Below are 20,996 nucleotides of genomic sequence, written 5' to 3' on the forward strand. Positions count from 1 at the left end.
CTTTCTCTCATGTCAGGAACATAACTAACAAGTATTATTCAAGATCCTTTGACAAAATATGGCTAAGCAGAGCATACGTAGGCCATCATTTTCCATTGCAATGCTGAAAACCTGAATCATTTAGTCTCGGTCATTGTTTGGTCGTTCTTTCAGACTAAATATTTAATTATTTTCTTGACCACAGACATTTCTATTGAAAAAAATCCTGAAATCCATGTTGTTTCAAATTTTTGTCTGTATTTCCTGACCATTTTTTTCCCCCCAAACACAGTGTCCTGTGCCATTTCCTTTAATCAATGCCAAGCGAGGACAAAGACACACAAATGTGATCCTGGTCTAATCTTAGCTAACCTGGCTCTGTGTCAGCAACCAGCTTGATGCTGTGTGAGTCAATCGAGATCATGCAAGTGAAAAAACTGAAGCAGAAGTCAGTCGGCCTCTCGCACCCTCCCTGACTCCCTCTCTGTTTGTTCCATGCCTGTCCTCTTTGTAACAGCTTTTAATGAGAACCAGCTTTGGGGCTCTTTGAACCAACTCAATATGCACAATTTCTGGCATTTTTCAGGCGATCTCCTGAAGGAATGCAGGGCACAGCTGTTGCAGGGGGTTAGGGTTGTCGGGATGCTAGCTAAGGTCAGTTCTGGGCAGGTGGGAGTTTTGAGGATGGGTGTGTAGGCAAGGCAATATTTTTTTCCTCTCTTCTCTTGTCTTTTTTTAATGGGCTGCTGGGGGGCCCTGCCGGTTCACCCATCTGTAGTGGATTACTGAAGAGAAGGGCATAAAAAATGTGCTAGTTTTAAAAGATAAGCGTTCTGCCCGTGCAATTCAAGGTCAAGATGATGATTCTGGGTATGCTGTGGGACTTTAGCATTCATGCATGGGATGTATTTGTAACCGAGTCAAAGATTCAAGAAGTTGAAAATGCCATAATTAGTCTCAGTGGACTCTTTTAATCTGGACAGAGGAATTTCATTGGGGTAAAACGTCTCATTACTCATCCAACTCTTCAGTCTCTGCCCTGATTTAGACTTTTGGGGTGAACCTTTGCGGTGAGCCTGCGACACAACCTACGCAAGTGGCCGATGTTGCTGGCATTTATGCTTGCGGAGGTGCATATGTGTTCATTATTATGTGGTTGTGTCCTGGCTTTTTATATGCATGCCAGCTGATAGAAACAAAATGTTGACTCTTTGTTGTGGTCATTTTTGGGAGGTGGCAAGCATATTTGTCCCCCAGGTTTTTCCACTTCTTTGGAAATTCCCTCAGAATCTTTCCAATAGTTTAGCAATCTCCTTCCAGGAATTTTCAGAGATTTTAAGTCCTCATCTTAAGGCAATGATTGTTATTGACTCACCGATCTTTTTTTTTTTTTTTAATAACTGGAAAGGCACAGGAGGACTTAACGGTAATGATCAGACCAATCACAATAGTTGTAGCCTGCATTGACTCAATGTGCAGTTACATTTCTTGGCCAGTTACATTTCTTGGCAGGTTATGCATAACAACAGTACAGTATATGCAGTATAGTTGCATAATGACCGAAACTGGCACCATTGCCTAACACTAGCCCAGAAGCTCAGTTTCGTTATTGTTCATTGTCATGACCTCTGAACAATGGACATGAGCACTTTTCACAGAAAGTTGCATTATAAGCATTATAAGACTGTGAAAGATGGCAGCGGTTGTTCTTCTCTCCTGGATCACCTCTGACAAATGTCCAGGTGCAATAATTGCATTTACTCAGGGAATTCCCTGACTACAGTGGGGATAGTACTTCCTCTGTGTTGCAGATTCCTGACAGTCATGAACTTGTTGCATAGTGGTGCTAATTTTGGACATTTTGAAACTGGAAGAAACCTATTGTCAGCTGAGACTGAAGAAGTCAGTTGACTTAGTAATGAAACATTTCTCCCACTGAAAACGCTGCATCTAGATGAACTGAGTCAACTTTATGGGATTTTCTTACCTGAATTCATGAGCATGTGTCAAGGCCTACATAAGTATGGCTAAAAGAACATGATACATAGTGGGTTTGTTTATATTTGTTTTATATTTCTTTGATAAATTACATTGAGATTGATGGTATTCTTGTTTCCAGAATATCGAGGCATAAAAAATGCAAAGTAGAATGCACTTAAGAAATTTGTCTGGCAGCTACAAATAAAAGCCATACAATTATGAACTGTAAGAACTGCAGCTTATGTGGTTGTTTATTGAGGCCAGGGCTCTTGATTTGTGTTCATATGCAGCCAAAAGTGTGTGGTTTTACGACATGAAAGAGTGCAAGCCACAACCCTTCCCCTCTGCTTAACCTTGGACAATAAAACAATGATGTTATAACATTTTGTGAGGAAGTGAATATTGAGTCCCCCTGCCAACACTGGCAGCGTCAGCTCATTCTTGCCACAACAGCTGTTCTGAATAATACACAAATACTAGGAGAACGTGTGCGAGTGATTGTTTTTCTGTATTTCTGTGTGTAAATGCAGGTTTCCAGGTGTGTGGGTAATACATAAAATAGGCCATTATTGCCCCTTAAGCCAGTATATGCATCAAACACATAAACCAACATTATCCTTAACAACAGATCAAGGGTAAACTTAATATACTTGTTTTGTGTCCACAGTGACAGGCTGTTTAGGGATCTCAGTGAAAAGAAAGAAACAACATCTGGGACTGGGACTCTTTCTGGACAGCAGGCAGAACTACACTGTTTCCTATGTTAACTGTTGTTAGAGAGACCTCTCAACAGATTCTGCTGGCTCCACACGAGATATGTCCACCTCTGAATCAAACATCTCCACCCTCTTGATATTATAAGCACAGCATTCAGAGTAAAAGGTCACTAGTAAATGAACAAAAAAAGTATTTGGTTCCTGCTAAATCGGACTGTGTTGACCTTTTTGGCATCGTGGCACAGCTGCTCCATGTATCATCCTCTTCCTCCCTTTATTCTATCTTTGATCACCTAAGACCCCGATTCATTCAACAACCTGCTCTCCAGCTCCCAAAAGTCCCCACAGTGTGCTCTCAGTGGACAATCACTTACACAAGAGGCAGGAGTAGAACTGCACAAAGTGAACCCACGCGCACAGCACAAAAGGCACATTACACAGCAGTTGTGCCATGGGGACTTCCCGCTGTGCTTTTCATTTTGTTTAGCATAACAATGATGAAGACATACCATTGAAGAGTTGGTGTAAATGTCTAAATCTGTGTGTGTGTATTTTGCAGGACATTTGGAGAGCGCAAACTCGCTTAGGATTCATCCCTCCGTCAATCCAATCGTTCTTCATAAAGGCAGTTTGTTAAACCTCACCTGCAGGTATGCAGTTGAAAGCACCTACTTTTTTTAGGTTTCACTTGAAATTCAAACATTTCTGATGGTGGTGTATAACTCTTCTTAACCACTTTGCATTACAATACAACTTCATTTACTTTACCTTTGCTCTCCTAATTGCTGGACTTCAGACTCTGTTCTCATTATATGGCAGAAATTTTAAGGGAGAATTAGCAGGACGTCCCTGGTTCTGTGGACTCTTACTAGCTACAAAGAAGCTGGGACAGTCCCTGACCGGAACCAGCGATGGTGGTCCACGTTTATCAGTCTTCTTCCAATTCCTTTATGGAATTTAGGACCCAAGTGCATTCACATTTCTTAAGAATTTAGGGTATTGCATCATTTTTTAGGCCTCCAAAGAATGCTTAGGAACTCATGTTGGTTTAATATAATGCTTCCTTACAAGGCCACATTGTAAGAAGCCTGATGCGTAGAGCACTGTCTTGTTTTTTGGAAGTGGATGAGAACTGGAGGTTCTGCTTGACCCAAAATTCTGCAGGCAAAGGGAAAGGAATGTGAGAAATGCTAGATGTTCCTCTGGGATCTCTTTAATGAGCATTTTAAACTGAATTCTGCGTGGAAAGAATGTGTTAGTTAAGCACATCATTGAAGAGAAACATGTTCCCATGTGAAAGTTCAAACTTTTGGATGACTCAAGATGAACTTGAAATAAACTTAAAATGGAAATGAAGCCCAAAAGTCCCCAGGGATAAGCTACTAAATTTAGTAGTTCTGTGGTCACTGACAGATGTGGCACCTTCTCTAAAAATAGATCCACTTTTAATAGAATTAATGGTTTGCTTTTTCTAATACTATTTGCCTCACCCAAGATCTAATATCATTTAACATTCTCTCTCATTTTCAATAATGTCAGAGGTCACGGTGTCTTCAGCTGGACACTTGCCCAGCGGTCGAACTCATCGCAGGGAGTGAAGGTGGAGAAGTGTGATTCAAGACCTCACCGTCAGTCTCACTGCAGCAGACTGATAGTCACACACCTGATTGCCAATGACACAGGGACTTACACCTGTAAAAACACCAAGGATGGTTCAGACCAAATCAAATCCACCTATGTGTATGTCAAAGGTGAGAGCTAGAAACCGTTTTGGATGTATAATGCTCAAATTATGCAGTTCATAATTTATGTAATTGCTGTGTTAGAAAAACTGAACTCTAAAACTGAAAATAGTTCTTACATTTTGAACCAAATGATTTTTTCATTCAGAAATTTAAAATGCACGGAAGATTTGTGTTTAAAAAAGGATTTCAAGGGATGATTGTTATCTCCTGACACCAGCTGCAGGATTTAATGTTGAACTGATCTCACAGATGGTGATATTTACAGTATTGAAATGACAAAGAACAGTGTGGTATTTGCAAGACATAAGACACAAGACACATCCTTTATAGAAGGAAAAAAGAGTGAGTTAGGCAGCAGGATGTAAAGGACCATGGTGTTCAGGGTGTACCCTACCTTCTTCACTATGTCAGCTCCAAAAGGCTTTATTTTTTTAATGACATGGGAAGAATGTGCAGGAAAAAAAAGAACGCAAGCAAGACCTGCTTACTAAAATCTGTAGTTGTATGCATTAGATATAAATATAAAGGCGGTTAGTGCTACCTTTTTTCAACTGGAATCCTGACTAAGGTGCCACAGGTCTCCATCTGAGAGAAAAAAAATAGAGAAAGGAAGTGGTTTCTGTGGTGCCGTGGTTTCTCCTAGAGGTGAGAGGATAAGCTAATTGCTCAGGAAACCCTGGTCATTGACCATTTCCTGCTTCAGCTACTGTTTTCCTTGTAACAACGCTTCCCTAAACCTCACATGGCACCACATACACTTATATAACTGGAGATTGTAAGGGGCAGCAGAGAGTAAATTCCAGTATCAGCCAATGTGACCAAAGTGGTTTTATATTTTGAAAAATGTTGGTATAAAGTTGCTTAATATTGGTCTACAACTTGGCTAACTATTATAAATATAAAGGTAGCTTCAGTTTTTCTTGTGCTTTTTAAATGACTTCCACGGTTTACCTGCTGCATCCTATTTCAAAAATCCTCAGCTGTTTATTAATTTTTGTAACTTTTTCACACCACTAATGTTCGACCTTCCTTCAATCACAGACTATTTATGTAGCCACAGCGTTCCCACAGACTGACTGCCCTTATATGGCCAGAATTAACTAATCTGAGATTTGATCTCTTTTCTGGATCTCTGTTGAATACCCTGACTTGCTCTTTTTCACTTGGTAAACCTCCTTTTCCTAGTGGGTCAAAGGTTCTGGAGCCTGTCTCAGCAGACGTAAGGGGTGGGGTACACCCTGGTTATGTTGCAAGTGAATCGCAGTGACAGAGAGCCAGAGACTGTGGGAGAAAACACATGCACTTCTAAAACCACATAGGCAGAAGGTCAAAATATGCACAAACCACACTGGAGGATCACAGCCAGCTGGCAGCTATGAACCCATTATCCTCCTGCTGTGATGCAACAATGCTAACCACTGCACTTTTAAATTAAGTTGGCTTTTTTTTACCAGAATAGGAATAATTTTACTAGAAAACATGGTTTCCCCGAAAAAAATCTTGTGATGGGCCACATTTGATTTGAAATGGTGTTTCTGCCTAACTTGTGTTTAACCCTGGAGAACCAATGGGGTCAGATCCGACCCCATTGGTTTTCTAGGGAAACCATGGGGTCAAATTTGACCCCATGGGTTCTCCAGGGTTAAGATGTTGAATTCTGGGTTTTTTTTTTCAGATCCCGACCAGCCATTTGTGGAGCCTGTTGAAGGTGATGTTCTTGGCATCTACAGGCATGAGACCAGCCTTGTTGTCCCGTGTCGGACATCCTCACCTGATACTGATGTAACACTGACAGGGGTAGGGTCTTAAGCACCATCATGCTTTTATAAATGCCTTCATAGTACTGCATATTATAGTAATACACAGTATTCCATAGACACTGCTTAACATGAACTTCCAGGAAACTCACACAGCACGTCTCCTGAGAACAAGATTACTATTAATACCACAGCAGGGTATCCTTACCTGCTTTGAAAAAAATGTCCTTCCACTCTGTGCATAGGGCATCACAGTGGTTCTCACACCCTCTGTGTGTTAAATCATTCTAGCACACAGAAGCAGACCGGGGACAGTGGCTTAGCTATGGGAAGCTCAGGGGCGGCAAAGCGAGTCATCCTGTCTGCTTCCTCTAAGAGCAGGAAGGTGTTCCAAGAGTTCTTTTCTCAGAATAGATCCCCAGGCTAAATTTAGTCTCTCTGCTCTTACAAACATCAGGAAACAACAGAAAAGTTGTGTCCAGTCTTAGAAAACAACAGGTAAAAGCATAAGACTGTTTGATCTTAGTAGGCAGCGGTTGAGTACTCCCTTGTTTTCCAACGCACGTATCTATACAACTTAAGACCCTGTTAGTACTTGATGAAGTGCCTTTGTGGCCTTTTTGTGCCTTTTTGTGACTTTTTGTTTCATTGTTTGTGATTAATATATGACTATGTGTCATAGTGCCAACTGTGCATAATCACTTCTGACTCTAATGCCACAGATAGTACTGGTGTGACCTTCCTGTTATTAATAAATGCATGACACTCCTCCTTCCTGTTCACCTTCCTTCCTTCCTTCTCTTCCATTGCCTCCAATCCCAGTCCTTCTTCTGGCATGAGAACAAACAGCAGCAGGCAAGGACATCCTTTCCAAATGTTATTTCCCTAATTGCATAAATTAATGCAGCAGTCACATTCACAGTGCTTGTTACTGGGAATACTGGTTAAGACGGCAGGATGCATGACTGACAGTTCACTGCACTGTTACCTGTGCTATTAAGCAGGTGCAAAACATCACACAGACTTTGTACCCTGGAGCTCTCATTAACACTGCTTAATGTCATATCTGATTGCACTGGACATTTACGTTCTTTTACATTCATCTCCTTCTGGTAATGTCTAGAAAAGTTCAGGGCTGTCATGCATGTGTTATAAAACAGCTTAACAGATGTGTCCCCAGCTGAGCCCGGTGGAGCATGAGTTACGTGTTAAATGAAGTCATGCAGCTTCCTCTTCAGTCTGTCTGGCTCAGTGACCTATAGTTGGCATCACAAGTGTCATCAAATGTATTAGTTTTGCCTTTTTCATTACAGGCGCCAAGTTTAACTGAGAAGGTTACAAAAGAAATGGTGTGGGATCCAATGGTTGGGTTCAGGATCCCCTACGGTGCCTACGATTCATACAGCATGCTGACATGTCATGCCAAAGTCAACGGTCAAGTGTTCAAGTCAGAATACCTTCCTAGGAGACTGAGTGAGTCTGTTGTTTTCCTGGTGACATGACTTTTAATTGTTTTTAACTGTCTGATTGTTTAAGATTTCATAACATTTCATTATGTTTGTTCCAATTTTACAGCTGATGTTCTTAAAAATGTGAGGATTACTCCAGATAACAACCGTGTTAAAATCTTGGCTGGAGACACCCTCATCCTCAACTGTAGTGGGGAGACCACCTATAATGGAAGAATCAACTTCACCTGGCATTTTCCAAAGGAGAAAGTAAGTTAATGGTTTATCATTGACTTTACAATATTATGGAACAGTCTGCACAAGTAGCACTGGCATTTATGGTGCTTTCTTTGTCTTCAGGAAGAACGGCATTCTATAATCAAGTCCCCACTCAGACCTTCTAAGGTCCTTATAATGAGTAACACTTTAGTGTTGCCAAACATTACCATGGAGGATAAGGGAATCTATCATTGCAAAGCTGAGCTGAATCCCAGAGTAAATGATACTGCCACGGCAAAAGTTGTTGTCTATGGTGAGAATGCTTTTAATGCTTTATTATTACAAGTGAAATTAAAAGAATTTTAGCCTGTAAATTATTGTAATATCAGGGCGATCCTGTAAAGTAATGATGATAACCTTATTTAATCTATACTCTTTGGTTGCAGAGCATCCATATCTTAACATTTCCTCTAAGAATGGACAGCATAGAACAGTCACTGAAGGTGTAAGGAAGATTGTGTTTGAACCCAGGGTCATCGCTTTGCCACCACCAGACATGATAGCATGGTAGGCAATGGTTTAGAGCCACTATAAATAAACCTTTTGTTATGAGCGTTGGGCACCTCTATTATTGCATATGCACAATAAACAAACTTTTATGTGCCTCTAATATTCAGGTACAAGGATGGGGTTCCTATCCAGAAGAATTCCACTTGCTACAAGAAGTCTGATTTTAGCTTGGCCATCACTGATGTGCAGGAGAAAAATTCTGGTGTGTTCACCATAAGCCTGGGCAACAGAGCGAAGGGGCTGTACAGGAATTTCAGCTACGTTCTGGAAGTCACAGGTAAGCCATTACCACAAACCTGATAATCTTCACTGATCCTGACGAAATGAAGCAGCGCCTTGGCTGTGGACCGAGGCTGCCCCCAGCACGTCTGCTGCTGCTGCTCTCAGTCTAGATCACTGGACGGCAGGTAGCAGCTCTAGTATGAGAGGAATTTGGGGGCTTGTTGATTCCAGGGCTGGATTGACGTAGCAGGAGCAGCTGTTGTTGATTATTGGGGCTCTTTGAAAGGGGCTTGGCGGAGTGTGTAAAAGGCCCGAGTTCTATTCTGCACACGGGCTCCAGCTGCCCCAGACCCCTCCAATCCTTACACCCTGTGCGCATACAGTACGGCTCATATAAACAGCATGTTCCATACATTATGTATTTAGCTGGAGAAAAATCAGCTTGCAATTCATTGTTATGACAACTCTTTTAATATACTGATAAGTGTTAACACTAGGATATAAATATTTTAGCATGTTGAGTAGATACATGAATGGAGTCTGCTTGCTATAAAGAACAAAAAGGAGACTGTATATCCCTTACTTCACACTTAGCATGTGGAGGGAACAGCTATTTTTACTGCATTCTTTAAACATTTTTGAGGAATCCCAGTAGTGTGCCAAAAAGTGTAAAAATCAGGCCCCTCTAGCCTTTTATAAACTTTATTTATGATCCTTGACTGGCCCACTTCACAAGACTTTTATTTATTGGAATGAAAATTTTTTTACAAACACAACAAAGTGGAGAGAAAATCCTGGCACCAGTTAGAGAACTATTTTAAATCTTGTTCATATGTTGTTTACAGTCATCAGAGTGCAGGTGTGCATGAGCTGGGGCACTGAATGCAACACAACTATTTCTGTTGTTCAAAATGCAGATAGTGCTGAGATAAGTACATCTGCCGAGGTGGGAGAAGCATTTTTGTCTGTTGTTCATTGCAGCACAAATGGTTGACTCAGTGACCCAGGCATGGACTGCGGTGAGATTGTTCTTTGACCTAGAGCCCTGGGCTAGGCAGGCATCCCCCCACTCTTCTCCTACACACAGTCTAAAGGAGAGCTAATGTCGACGGCCCGCCTTTCATAGCTGCACATCAAGACTGTCTTTCTTTTTGAGACATTTTGAGATTCCACAGCAGGCGGGGCCGGTGCGGTCGATTCTTTTAGCTAACCCAGTGGGACAGAGAGTGGGGTGTGGACAGCCAGGGTGAACATAAGGTGCAAAACTAAGCTGAATGAATACAATTCAGGAAAAAAATAATGAAAGGAGAAATTCCTGATCCTGTCATGGTGAATGCTGTTTCCCTAAAAAATATCTTGAATTCTTTTTTTATTTGCTCATAATTGATTTAAAAAAAAAAGTGTAATGTGGGAGTGGGAGCTTTTTTTTGGCTTCTTAAAGGAGGCAAGCCTGACCTCTGATCTAACATGTTGTCTTTCTCTTCCAATTTCTCTCCATGTTTGTGCGTGTATGTGGCTACTGTGTACTTGTGTGTGTATGTAGTGAAGCCAAGTATTTCAGAGGCGGAGCTTGCTACTGTGGACGTGCAACCTTACATGTCGGGCAGACAGCATCATCTAACCTGCACTGCTTATGGCCTGCCGTTGCCAACCATCACTTGGCACTGGCAACCATTTCACTCAGAACCGAAGTTTAAAAAGTGAGTCACCCTCATGTTATGCTCTAAGCATTGAAATGTTTACCCTAGGCGTTCTGCTGTCATGGTCTGTCACGGTTCAGCAATACCTTAAGAAATTCAAAGCATTTCAACAGTGTAAGTAACTAATTTCAAGCACAAATTTACATTACAAATGTTTTATATAAAAATTCTGTGCTTTGAATTGTGTAAGTTACCAAATCATGACCTATATCTGTATACCAGTTTCAGTTTTCTCCAGATGTTTTTCTCTGTCTAAAAAACTGTCTGTTGCATTTTGTCAGCCTGAGTAACTGTTGAGATGATACAATTGAGTCCACCTGCTGTGGATATAATCCCCATGTTTTGGAAACCGTGCACAGGGTGTCTATGGAATCATAAAAAGTCTTAAAAGGTTCACAATTAATGATTAATGATATCATTTTTATAAGTCCTTTTAGACACTTGTGTTTTTAGACACTGTGGAAGTTTTAAGGACAAAATTGCAATTTTTTACCCTCCACTGACGAACTAATCACTAGAAAAACATAAGGTAATTCTACAATAAACCTATGAATAAAGATATAGAAGGAGCCAATCCAAAAGATAATCTAACATACAAAAGTCAAAGAATATTAAACTGTACAAAACAAAACCCTAAGAAAAAACCACGGACCATGACAGACGCTTATTATCTGCGTAGGAGGTCCGTTTTAGCCTTGCAATATACTGTTGGAACCATGGAGAAGATGGTAATGATGAAAGATGGAAGTTTATTGGTAAATGGCTTGACACTGAGACTTGATGGTAGGTGTTTCAAACTTGGGACAATGGGATACTGACATCAGTTACATAATTTTCTGGTCACATTAATAAACATATGACTGAATACTTTCTTGTTCATTCTGAACATCTGAAAGAGGACATTTCACCTTTTTCTATCTCTCTTTTGTAAGTTAAGTCTAAAATCTGTTTTTAAGTTGGTATTAAAAAGTCTTTAACTAGTTTGTACCTTTAGACAGAAACTCCACAATACTGAATCAAAATCACCAACAGCAACACGCAGCGAAGAGATGCCTTCGCAGGATTCAGAGCCACCAGTCCGACCCGGAGATCCCTCTATAAAACAGACCTACTTTGATTCAATTGACTCTGTCCCAGAACATGACCCATTAATCAAAGGAACAAAGCCGCGGAGAGCTGCCCTCTCATTAGTGGTCAGTGGTTCTGTAGGCTGAGAGGGAGACACGGGGGAGTTAAATCTCAGATTCCCCGAGTTATTGCAGTGCTGAAGAGAACTGAGAGCGCTTTATATGTGTGACTATGCATGGATACCAGCCTGGCGGTGAACCCATACGCAAAATGAACATTTGAACAGTCACTCAGATCGTGGTTTGGAGGGCCTGTGAACTGTAAGATCAGGAAAACAATGGGCCATTAGCTGCGTGTTATCAGGTTCCACATCCAGTGGCAAAGAAAACAATGCAGACTGAAAGCGACTAATTATGTTACATACTAGCTGGTGTTAATCCACCACTTTCCCATTGGTTTCTTCACTAAATTATCGCATAAAACCAGCTGCCGCTTACCAGATTCGTGATAAAATATTGCAGAGGTTTAGTAAGGTCAAAGCAACTCTTTCTGCTGGGCCAAAGATAATCAGGGCTGGCACCAGGAATAGTGGCTGGGCTGTGGCAGGCGGCTAATGAGACAGAGGAACAGCTTTAGCCTGGTGGGAGGCCAATTGTGCAAAATGTTTGTTTTATAGTGCCCTGAGCCTGCAGAGTAGCTGTCACTGTAAATCCAACTTACATCCCTTAATCTTTTGGGAGCAAAAGAAATGTCACTTTTGGGGAGGGTTTGAATTTGAGAGAAGCTTTTTAAGAAGGCAGAAATATAGGGTTGTCTTTATCACCAGGTTGAGAAGTTATCAGCTGTCCTTTGCTGACCACCAAGGTCTCAGGATCTGCCTTATCTCCTCTGGCCAGAACGTGGAGGGGTGTTCCTGTATGAGGTGACGCACAGCACAACCCTTCCTGTTGCTGCTGCTGTTTCCTTCAGTGCCTCTCCACTCATCAAACTAATTGTTCACCACCAGCGGGGCCTAAATCAAGGCTTTCTGTGGGTTTAAGAACTAGGACACCCCATGCTAGAGGGTTCAGAGAACCCTCAGGAGAGGGCCTTCACAATGAGATAGCAGGGTGTACATTATTATCGTGTGATCTGTACAGGGTGTGTTTTGATATTACACTAAAGTTCTCAAATACAATAACATAAAAGACTGTTACATTGTTCGTTGTTCAGAATGGTTGATTTTATTGCATTTTCTCCCTCCTGTAGTGACTTGGAGCCTGTCTTTGTCAGAGTGGATGAAAAGAGAAATGATTCCTACAACTGGATTAAAAGCATAAACACGAAGTCTCAACTAGTTAAAGGGAAAAACAAGGTATGTAGATTAAAGTTATATGTAGTATATGTTTTTAAACAATGGATGCACTTTATAATATGCATTTCCCCATGAATTGAGTCTAATAAATAGCTGTCGCCAGTATAAAGAACTGGAAGAGAGATGGTATGGAGAAAAGTGCGATTAGAGATGGGATTTGTTCCTGGAATTAAGCTACCAGGGAATTAGGGACAAATCACTTGGTTTTATTACACATTTAATGAGCCACATCTGAAAAGAAAGGTTCTATATTTACAAGAAAAAAATAGCGGTAAAGGCGCTGCTTTACCTACACTGGCTTTCCTCTTGTACAAAAGCTTTTGCTCTTTGAGGCCCGCAGTTTGGAAATGGTGCACCCACAACTGACAGACACAGTTCATTTCCCGTTACTAAAGTGAAATATACCCCACGTTTTCACAGTCTTTGTAGTAGATGTAAGTACATGAAACAGCTACACTATGAAGGCAGGCTTAGGTTTAGCTTTAAGGCAGACCTATTAATTTAAAGAGATTTTATTTCCTCCAAAATCAACGCTTAAGGCATCAATAGTTAGATAGAATAGTTAGATAGTTAGAAGATAAGAATCCCTTAGTTTTTCTTAAAAGACATCAAAGACGTATTGCCATGCAAACCCCAAACATCCCACACAGACTTTGGTTTAAATCTCCCGTGGAAGCTTGATGCTAAAACTGTTCATGCCAAACCTAACTGAGAACAGGCCTTCGCTGCCATGCCCCTTGTCTGTATGGGATTTGGTTAAAGAAATCCATTACAGCTGTTTTAGGGCAGGAGAAAGCATCATTTACCTTTCTGAATCCATTCTTTGTTGTTTGAATTTGTAGTCCATAAATTGCTGGTGCGCTCATTAATGGTAAAATACATAACAGGATAATTGCACGCATGTAAACGGATGTTGATGCCATGTAAATGCGAATGACTAAATGACTGTTTACCATTACTAACTGTGAAATACATGACAACAAGAACTATCCAGTCATTTGCGCACCACGTAACTGTAAATTTGGCCTTCTTTACAGGTCATCGATTTTTATACGTGTCTGACATAGATATAGAGGCACCTCTTATTTACAAGTACCTGTGGCCAGTCGCCGGTGCTTTATGAGGGTCAGGGCTAAGGTTCAATGATAACAAGCAGCAGTTTAAACGAAGAGGGATTTGGTGGAAGTAAATTCCTCTCTGTCACCTCATATAAATCGTTTTGGCCCGTGAATGAGAACATAGTCATGACTGGGCCTCCTCAGAAAGCCCAGCAAAAAAGGAGAGTCATAATATAAGGAAACACTGAGGGAAGACTTGGGCACAGAGGTCATAGTGTGTTTGGTCAGGTCACGTCTTTGGGACAGCCACAATCGTCTCAGTGACTGCTTTCAATCTCATGTTACATAATGGTGAGTAATAGGTGTAACATAATATCATAAGGTCACTCAGTGTTTTGACAAATGTTCTATCAGCAAGGTTTGGACGTTATGATACTTAATTTTGATGTCTGTATGTTTGTAAAGTGAACAGTTTAAGTAAAGGGACGCTGATGTGGTTTCGTAGCTGCAGCTGGGTCTCACACAGCCAACACAATAGTTCCTACCAGCCCAGGAAGTTTAGGCCAGCATACACCAGACAATACACCCACATCATTCACTCTGTTTGATGTGGCCGACTGACCCCAAAAACAGATGTCCCCATGAACACTAAACAGAACCCCATGCCGTCTGCCCCTCACCCAAGTGTCTCACTTATTATTTTGTCTATTTAAGCCATTAAAATATTGTGCTAACCTTAAAATCGAGCATGGCATTGGAGGTGCTCTCCAGGAAATGGACATGGAGGCCCAGGTCTAGATCTATAGCACCAGTATGAAGGAGACTCTTTGGCCTTTATAACTCCAGCTGTATCCTTTCATTAATGTCAAGCACTGCAGACTATAAAGCACACCAGGCTGTGTCTAGACCTCCCACTTGTTTATTAAGGGCGACTCGGTGCTCTGATGGTGATTGAAACCTCTAGAATCTATCACACTGACAGCAGAAAGTGAATTATGATATCAAGCGTTTGTTTCTCTTATTATTATATTTATTATGTTTTATCTGCTTTTAAGAATTAATCACAATCGCTTTATTGATCCCAATCAGACTGTGAGTACCCTGGTGATTGGAGATGCACGTGTTTCAGGACGATTTTACTGTAAGGCTGAGAACTACATTGGCAGCACCCACATTACAGTGCCTTTCTATGTTGATGGTAAGTAGGTCACCAGAATACAACAAGTAAAATGTAATTTAAAAAAAACATTATAATCACACAGCTGCATGCAGAAACACATTAGTTCAATTGCAAAGCACACTATACCATGAGCTCTATGCTTTACAAATGATCTGTATGCACATCGCACGCTGTAATGAACTGCAAGAACAGGAAAGGAATTCACAGATTGCATTGTGCAATAAAGAAACCAGAGGGGGGCATTAATTGAAAACATCTTCCACTGTAGTTGAACAGCTTTGGGGCGGAAGAGAGGCAAACAAGTCCTGAGCCATATGGAGTGCTGTAATGGCATGCATTTAAAAACATCATTGAATAACTGCATTCCTGCTCCTGCACCAGCAGGTCATTGCTCTTTCTTCATGAACCTGTGTGTGCAATAAGGATTTACTTTTTATGTGCATGTGAGCAGTTCCAAATGTTCCCAAAATGAAAATCAACTGAGACAGTTATGTAATAACAGTGGAGATGAGGTGTCACCGTGCACAAGCAGAGCTCACTTTGCAATAAAGTGCATCACCTTTCCTAAATAGTTGCATGAATCACATGTCCTGAAGGGTGAAGGACTTCTTTTGGAGTGGATGCCAAGTACCAAAAAGTTATTATCCCAGGGTGGGAGAATTCCCAAGAGGAATCCCACTCTCTTTCAAAGGTGAGGAAGGCGGAGAATGATGGAATGCTGCTAAAAAAAGAGGACAGGATTGTAAAAACAGCTGTCTTCTCTTACGGAACAGAGAATGCTTTCCAGCAAACTGAATAAACAAACGCATTCTGTATCCCTTGGGGCGCATAGTCAGCCTCGCTCGAGTTGGATCACTGCAGAAGCGCCATCAGCAGTGTTGTCTACTGGACAACATGCTTCTAATTAATAGTGATGAAACAGGAAATAACAGGGAATTTGACATTCTGGGTCTTCTGATAAGTACCTTTGTGTCAAAAACTGTTCTCCTAATTAGTTACTCTGGCAAGTTGGATAATTGCACGCATGTAAACGGATGTAGATGCCATGTAAATGTAAATGACTAAATATGTTGCTTGCCATGTTCCTTGTCACACTAGATCAACCTGAGAAAATAACCACTGAACCTCAGAAAGCAATTGAAGGGAACAACGTCAACCTGACCTGTCGGGCAACCCGTTATCTCTACACAGATCTACAGTGGCTGGATTCCAGGAATCAAACAGTCACTTCCAACGTATCTAGCCTCCAGTTCAGTCGCTACTCCATTTCCCTTTCTCTCTATTTGCACAATGTGTCTCAAAACAGCACTGCAGGTTACAAGTGCCAAGCCTACAAGCTCAACAAGAAGGCTGAACTCAAGGAGGCTGTACTTATTTTGGATGGTAAGTTAGAGCAATATATGAGAACCTGATTCCACTTTTCCTCTACGAAACAGTGACAGCACCAATAATTCAAACTTTATTTTCCTACAGCCAGGAGAAGACCGTGGCTGAATCAAAATCTGACTAGCCAAGATGTGAACAATACCAGCACCCTGAGGCTGGTTTGTAACGCTTCAGCAGTTCCTCCTCCAAAAATCATTTGGCTCAAAAATGGTGTTCCACTAGAAGAAAATCCAGGTACCACTGAGAAAAGTATCTCATATGTTATGGCTTTCATGAAGAATTTTTTTGTTGTTGTTTTTACAGTTTTTGTGACCGGGTTGACATATTAGAAGAAGATGAATTAAGTGCAGTCTATTGACAAATTAAAGGTTTCATACAGTTAAAATTGTGTAGTCATTAAACTTGGCTTTGCACTGCCACGAGTTTTCAAAAAACATCCAAAGTTAAAATTCTGCACTTCTTTTAGGCTGTTTGACTGATAGTTTGTGCGTTTCAGGTATCACACTGGGTGAGGACGGTACCCTGATCATTGAGAGGGTCAAGAAAGATGATGAGGGTCTGTACGAGTGTATAGCCAGCAACACTGAGGGTGTCCTGAAAACAAGCGCTTTGGTTACTGTGTTTGGTGAGTCAGTCATGGAATATTAACTATTAAACATAAAGAAATTTCCAACAATCTAACCTGCTATGTTTACAGCACTGGATTGTCAGCATAAAATGAAACTTGCAGATCAAAATAAGAGCATTACTCATCAGGGGAGTCAAGGATTTTCTGCATGCCTGGTCAAAACATCTCTGAGACCCTCTTGGCCTCTTGTTTTCTTGTCATCACTACAAATAGCTCTGGTCAGACTTTAGTGAGAAAACTCTCCCCTGACAGAAAATCTGTGGCTGCGAGGAATGCCAAATGAATTCCTTCTTGAGTTTTATGATCATAGCTTTGGCTTGGAGCCATCATGTAGAGGACACAACCCTTGTAAAGTGTTAAGAGGGCCACTAATGAGTTGAAAATGATTGACTGCTACAACCACCAAGGCACTGGAAACACATAGTAGATAATTGGAGTAGAAGGTCATTAGAAAATGTAAAAAGTGGGCCATCATGCAAGTCATTCCATCCATGTCTGTGCACCTTAGAATTAGCTTTATCAACTGTTTATATACATATATATATATATATATTTCAGCTACAAGCTACATGCGTGTCCTGCCAAGACTGTTTAGTCAAGGACGGCTTGAAATAAGAGCCGGAAAAATTTTGTGTAGATTTGAGAGACGTGAGTGTGTAGTGTGGACATGGATGGTTAGAAAAGCCGTGTTTAGATGAAAACACTACAGGAAAAAAGTATGGTATGCATTCTCCAAGCAAACCACAAATGCTAAGCGTGTTTCCACTTCCTTTTTATATACAATCCCTGAAAGCAGAATTTGGGAAGAAACTAATAAACAAGAGTGAAAGAGAATTGAGATGATATAAAGGTTTTAGTCAAAAGCTGTAGTCTTTATTTGGTAATTTGTTACAGATTGTTTCCTTTTGATCATAAATCACCAGACCCTGCCAATGTGATATGACGCATGTGAGATCACAAGAAGGCCACAGTTTCACTTTTGCAAAAGAGGTCTGGTATTTGACAACAATTCTTCTCTTTCCAGGGGATGAGGCGAAGCCAAATATTGAGGTCATAATTTTGGTGTGTACGGGAGCTGCAGCAACGTTCCTCTGGATCATGCTTATTCTTTTCATTCGCAAGCTAAGGAAGGTAAAGGACTACATTATGCTTTTTCTTACAAGCAGAGTGAATCACTCCACAAAATCAGGGTTAGTGGCATTGCACTTGTGACATTTTACACTTCCTCCTTTGTGTTCTTGAAGGCAGCTATTTTGGAAATGACTGACTTATGTGTGTTGTAAATGCTTTTTAAGTGAATAATCCTTTTAGCTGGTTTTGATGATTTTTCTTTCTCATAATCATTGGGAAATAGTGACCTTTTATCTTAGATAAAAGATATAATTAGAACATATTGTACTTGACTAAAGAAAAAAGACTAGAGCAAGAATTAGTATTATTTACTACTTATTTGCCACTTAAAACCTAAAACATAATGGTAATGATAACATTAATTTTTCAGCAACCAGCACATTATAAGATGGGTCCATCGATCATCATTGATCCCGATGAGTATCCCCTCGAGGAGCAGAATGATTTGCTTCAGTATGATGGCAGCAAGTGGGAGTTTCCTCGTGATCGCCTACAACTTGGTGAGCAATGCTTAGTGTCATCAGTGTTTTGAAAGAAGTTTCATTATTAAATGTGCACCATCTGGACACTTCATTAGGTATAACTTGCTAGTGCTAGGTTGAACCCCTTTCCTCTCCATACATGCCTTAATTCTTTGGTTCATATTGACATTCTCTGTGGGCCTGAGATCTGGTGACGGTGGTCTGACTATTCCCATCTGACCTCTGACATCAACAAGGCATTTTCTCCCAGAGAACTGCTGCTCACTGGATATTTTCTATGTTTCAGACTATTCTCCATAAACCCTAGAGATAAAATCCCAGTAAATCAGCAGTTTCTGAAATATCCATCTGAGACCAACAACCACGCCACATTCAGAATCGCTTAAATCCCCTTTCGTCCTCATTCTGTTGCGGAGTTATGAACTTCAGCCGGTCATCTTGACCATGTCTAGATGCCTAAATGCACTGAGTTGCTGCCACGTGATTGACTGATTAGATACTTGTATTAACGAGTAATTAAATTTGTACCTAACAAAGAGTCCAGTAAGTGTAGATACAGCAGATCATAATAAAGCAGCAAATTTACACATAGCCCGTCACCTCAGGATTTTTGAATATGTTGTTTTGCTTTCTGGAAGTTTTATGTATGCAGGTTTGGGGCCAAACTGGAAATCTTCCACAGTCTACTCATCAAAATGACATTTAAACAAAGACAGAGCATCAGTATTAAGTCTCAGTTAAACATCACTGTTTGTGTAACGTCTTTCCTTTAAGATTTTAGATTGAATTTTAATAATGACAAAAAATGTATATAAAGGTTATCAGTTAGTATTAAATCATAGACAGAGCTACATAAAGTACACTGAATAGGTGTAACCCCTCTTTGCAGCTGGTATGCAGGGTTATCAGTGAACTTGGCTATCATCCGGTCTCAAGTGAACCACAAATCCTCACAGAAAAACTGTCTGGTGATCAGAGCTTCAGCAGGTTGTTTTAATTATAGAGCCTGACAGAAAGTTCTAATGCCTTTCCACTTATCAAAACCTTCTTCCTTTGCCAGGCAAAACACTCGGCCATGGAGCTTTTGGAAAAGTGGTCGAGGCTTCTGCTTTTGGGATCGACAAGCTCTCAACCTGCAAGACGGTTGCAGTCAAAATGCTGAAAGGTAGGATGTCCAAAAACTTCACTGACCTTTTATGTTGTGCACATTCTTACATAACTTGGCCAATCTACCAATAGTGGTGCAATGCTCATAGTACTTGCACGGGCCAGCAGTAAAGTTATCGTTTAATGTGCAGCAGATGAATGTCGAATATCTGTCACTTCTGCATAAGATTTATTTCACGTGCATATCGCAGACTCATAAACTACATCACCATACACACAGTTAATGTTTGCATGGTGTTATAGCTCAAAGCAAAAAAACATCCAATGCCTGTTTCTTGCAAAGTGCATGTAGAGGTAAAACCTCTCACGCTGATGGGAATTGGGAATTGGATTTGATCAGAAGTGTCCAAGTTATTCGTGTGAAAAGGTTTTTTTAAGTATAAGAGACAAGCCCAACATGAGCAATAAAAATATGCTCATGTGTTTATTTGACACATTTTAGGGAGTCAAACATTTGGAAATTTTCCTGTGTTCAGTCTTTATTTGAAGCATTTACAATCTCATTCTGACATCTTTCCAAATGTTCACTGTAAATATTCAAAATGAAAACAGGAAGCTAAACAGTTTTGGCTGTTATTGCAAAGCTATTTCATTCACCGCAGCAAATGCATGAATGGCACATGTAATTCCCTAAAATTCTTTCTTTTTGGCAACGCTATAGAAGCAATTTGCAGACCTATCAGTAAGTAGAGATTTGGGGAAGATGTGTTTGCAAGAATGAAAAAATAGGACCACTGGGTAGATGTTTTGCTCTTTCTTATCATTAATCACTACTCTTCATAAATCACAGGTTCACTGAAAGGAACTAATGCTCTGGCTGTTGTTAGTCATAGGTCAAAGTTAATGGAAAGCAGCAGGTTTTCTCAGATTGGCCATGATTTAGTCAGAGACTCTGGCTGCTTTGGTTTTGTGGTTGGTCATTGAAAAAGATAGCATGGTCTAAATCTCGATTCTCATAATTCAATGTAAACTCATATCACTGAATAAACTTCTCAAACTCAGGAGTGTAATGTGAACACTTCCCCTTTTATCTCTGTAATTATGTTGGTATTTATCTTTCAAGATGTCGTCCAACAAAAGCTGTTTGATATAACTGGACCTAAAAAACCCTCCACATAGCTTTCTCTCTTATTTCAATACTTAAATTGAATTAAATTAAATTGCTCCTGTAATCCCAGTTTTTTAGCCTTTTCTCCATAGTAAAAA

General features: G+C 40.5%; 1 protein-coding gene across 1 annotated transcript in view; it reads left to right on the top strand.

Annotated features, from left to right (window-relative positions):
- The window catches only part of kdrl (kinase insert domain receptor like), a 43,483-nt gene that overhangs the window by 4,279 nt on the left and 18,208 nt on the right, over window positions 1-20,996 (top strand). Inside the window, exons 2-18 of the mRNA XM_063495410.1 lie at window positions 3,235-3,325; window positions 4,215-4,426; window positions 6,096-6,217; window positions 7,491-7,650; window positions 7,753-7,895; window positions 7,986-8,157; window positions 8,291-8,411; window positions 8,522-8,691; window positions 10,180-10,336; window positions 12,653-12,758; window positions 14,906-15,014; window positions 16,095-16,379; window positions 16,470-16,616; window positions 16,879-17,007; window positions 18,035-18,141; window positions 18,512-18,641; window positions 19,684-19,788. Of these exons, the coding sequence (XP_063351480.1) occupies window positions 3,235-3,325; window positions 4,215-4,426; window positions 6,096-6,217; window positions 7,491-7,650; window positions 7,753-7,895; window positions 7,986-8,157; window positions 8,291-8,411; window positions 8,522-8,691; window positions 10,180-10,336; window positions 12,653-12,758; window positions 14,906-15,014; window positions 16,095-16,379; window positions 16,470-16,616; window positions 16,879-17,007; window positions 18,035-18,141; window positions 18,512-18,641; window positions 19,684-19,788 (2,466 nt within the window). The remainder of the gene's footprint in view (window positions 1-3,234; window positions 3,326-4,214; window positions 4,427-6,095; window positions 6,218-7,490; window positions 7,651-7,752; window positions 7,896-7,985; window positions 8,158-8,290; window positions 8,412-8,521; window positions 8,692-10,179; window positions 10,337-12,652; window positions 12,759-14,905; window positions 15,015-16,094; window positions 16,380-16,469; window positions 16,617-16,878; window positions 17,008-18,034; window positions 18,142-18,511; window positions 18,642-19,683; window positions 19,789-20,996) is intronic.

The sequence above is a fragment of the Pelmatolapia mariae genome, linkage group LG2, assembly GCF_036321145.2.
Source record: "Pelmatolapia mariae isolate MD_Pm_ZW linkage group LG2, Pm_UMD_F_2, whole genome shotgun sequence".
Taxonomy (NCBI): Eukaryota; Metazoa; Chordata; class Actinopteri; order Cichliformes; family Cichlidae; genus Pelmatolapia; species Pelmatolapia mariae.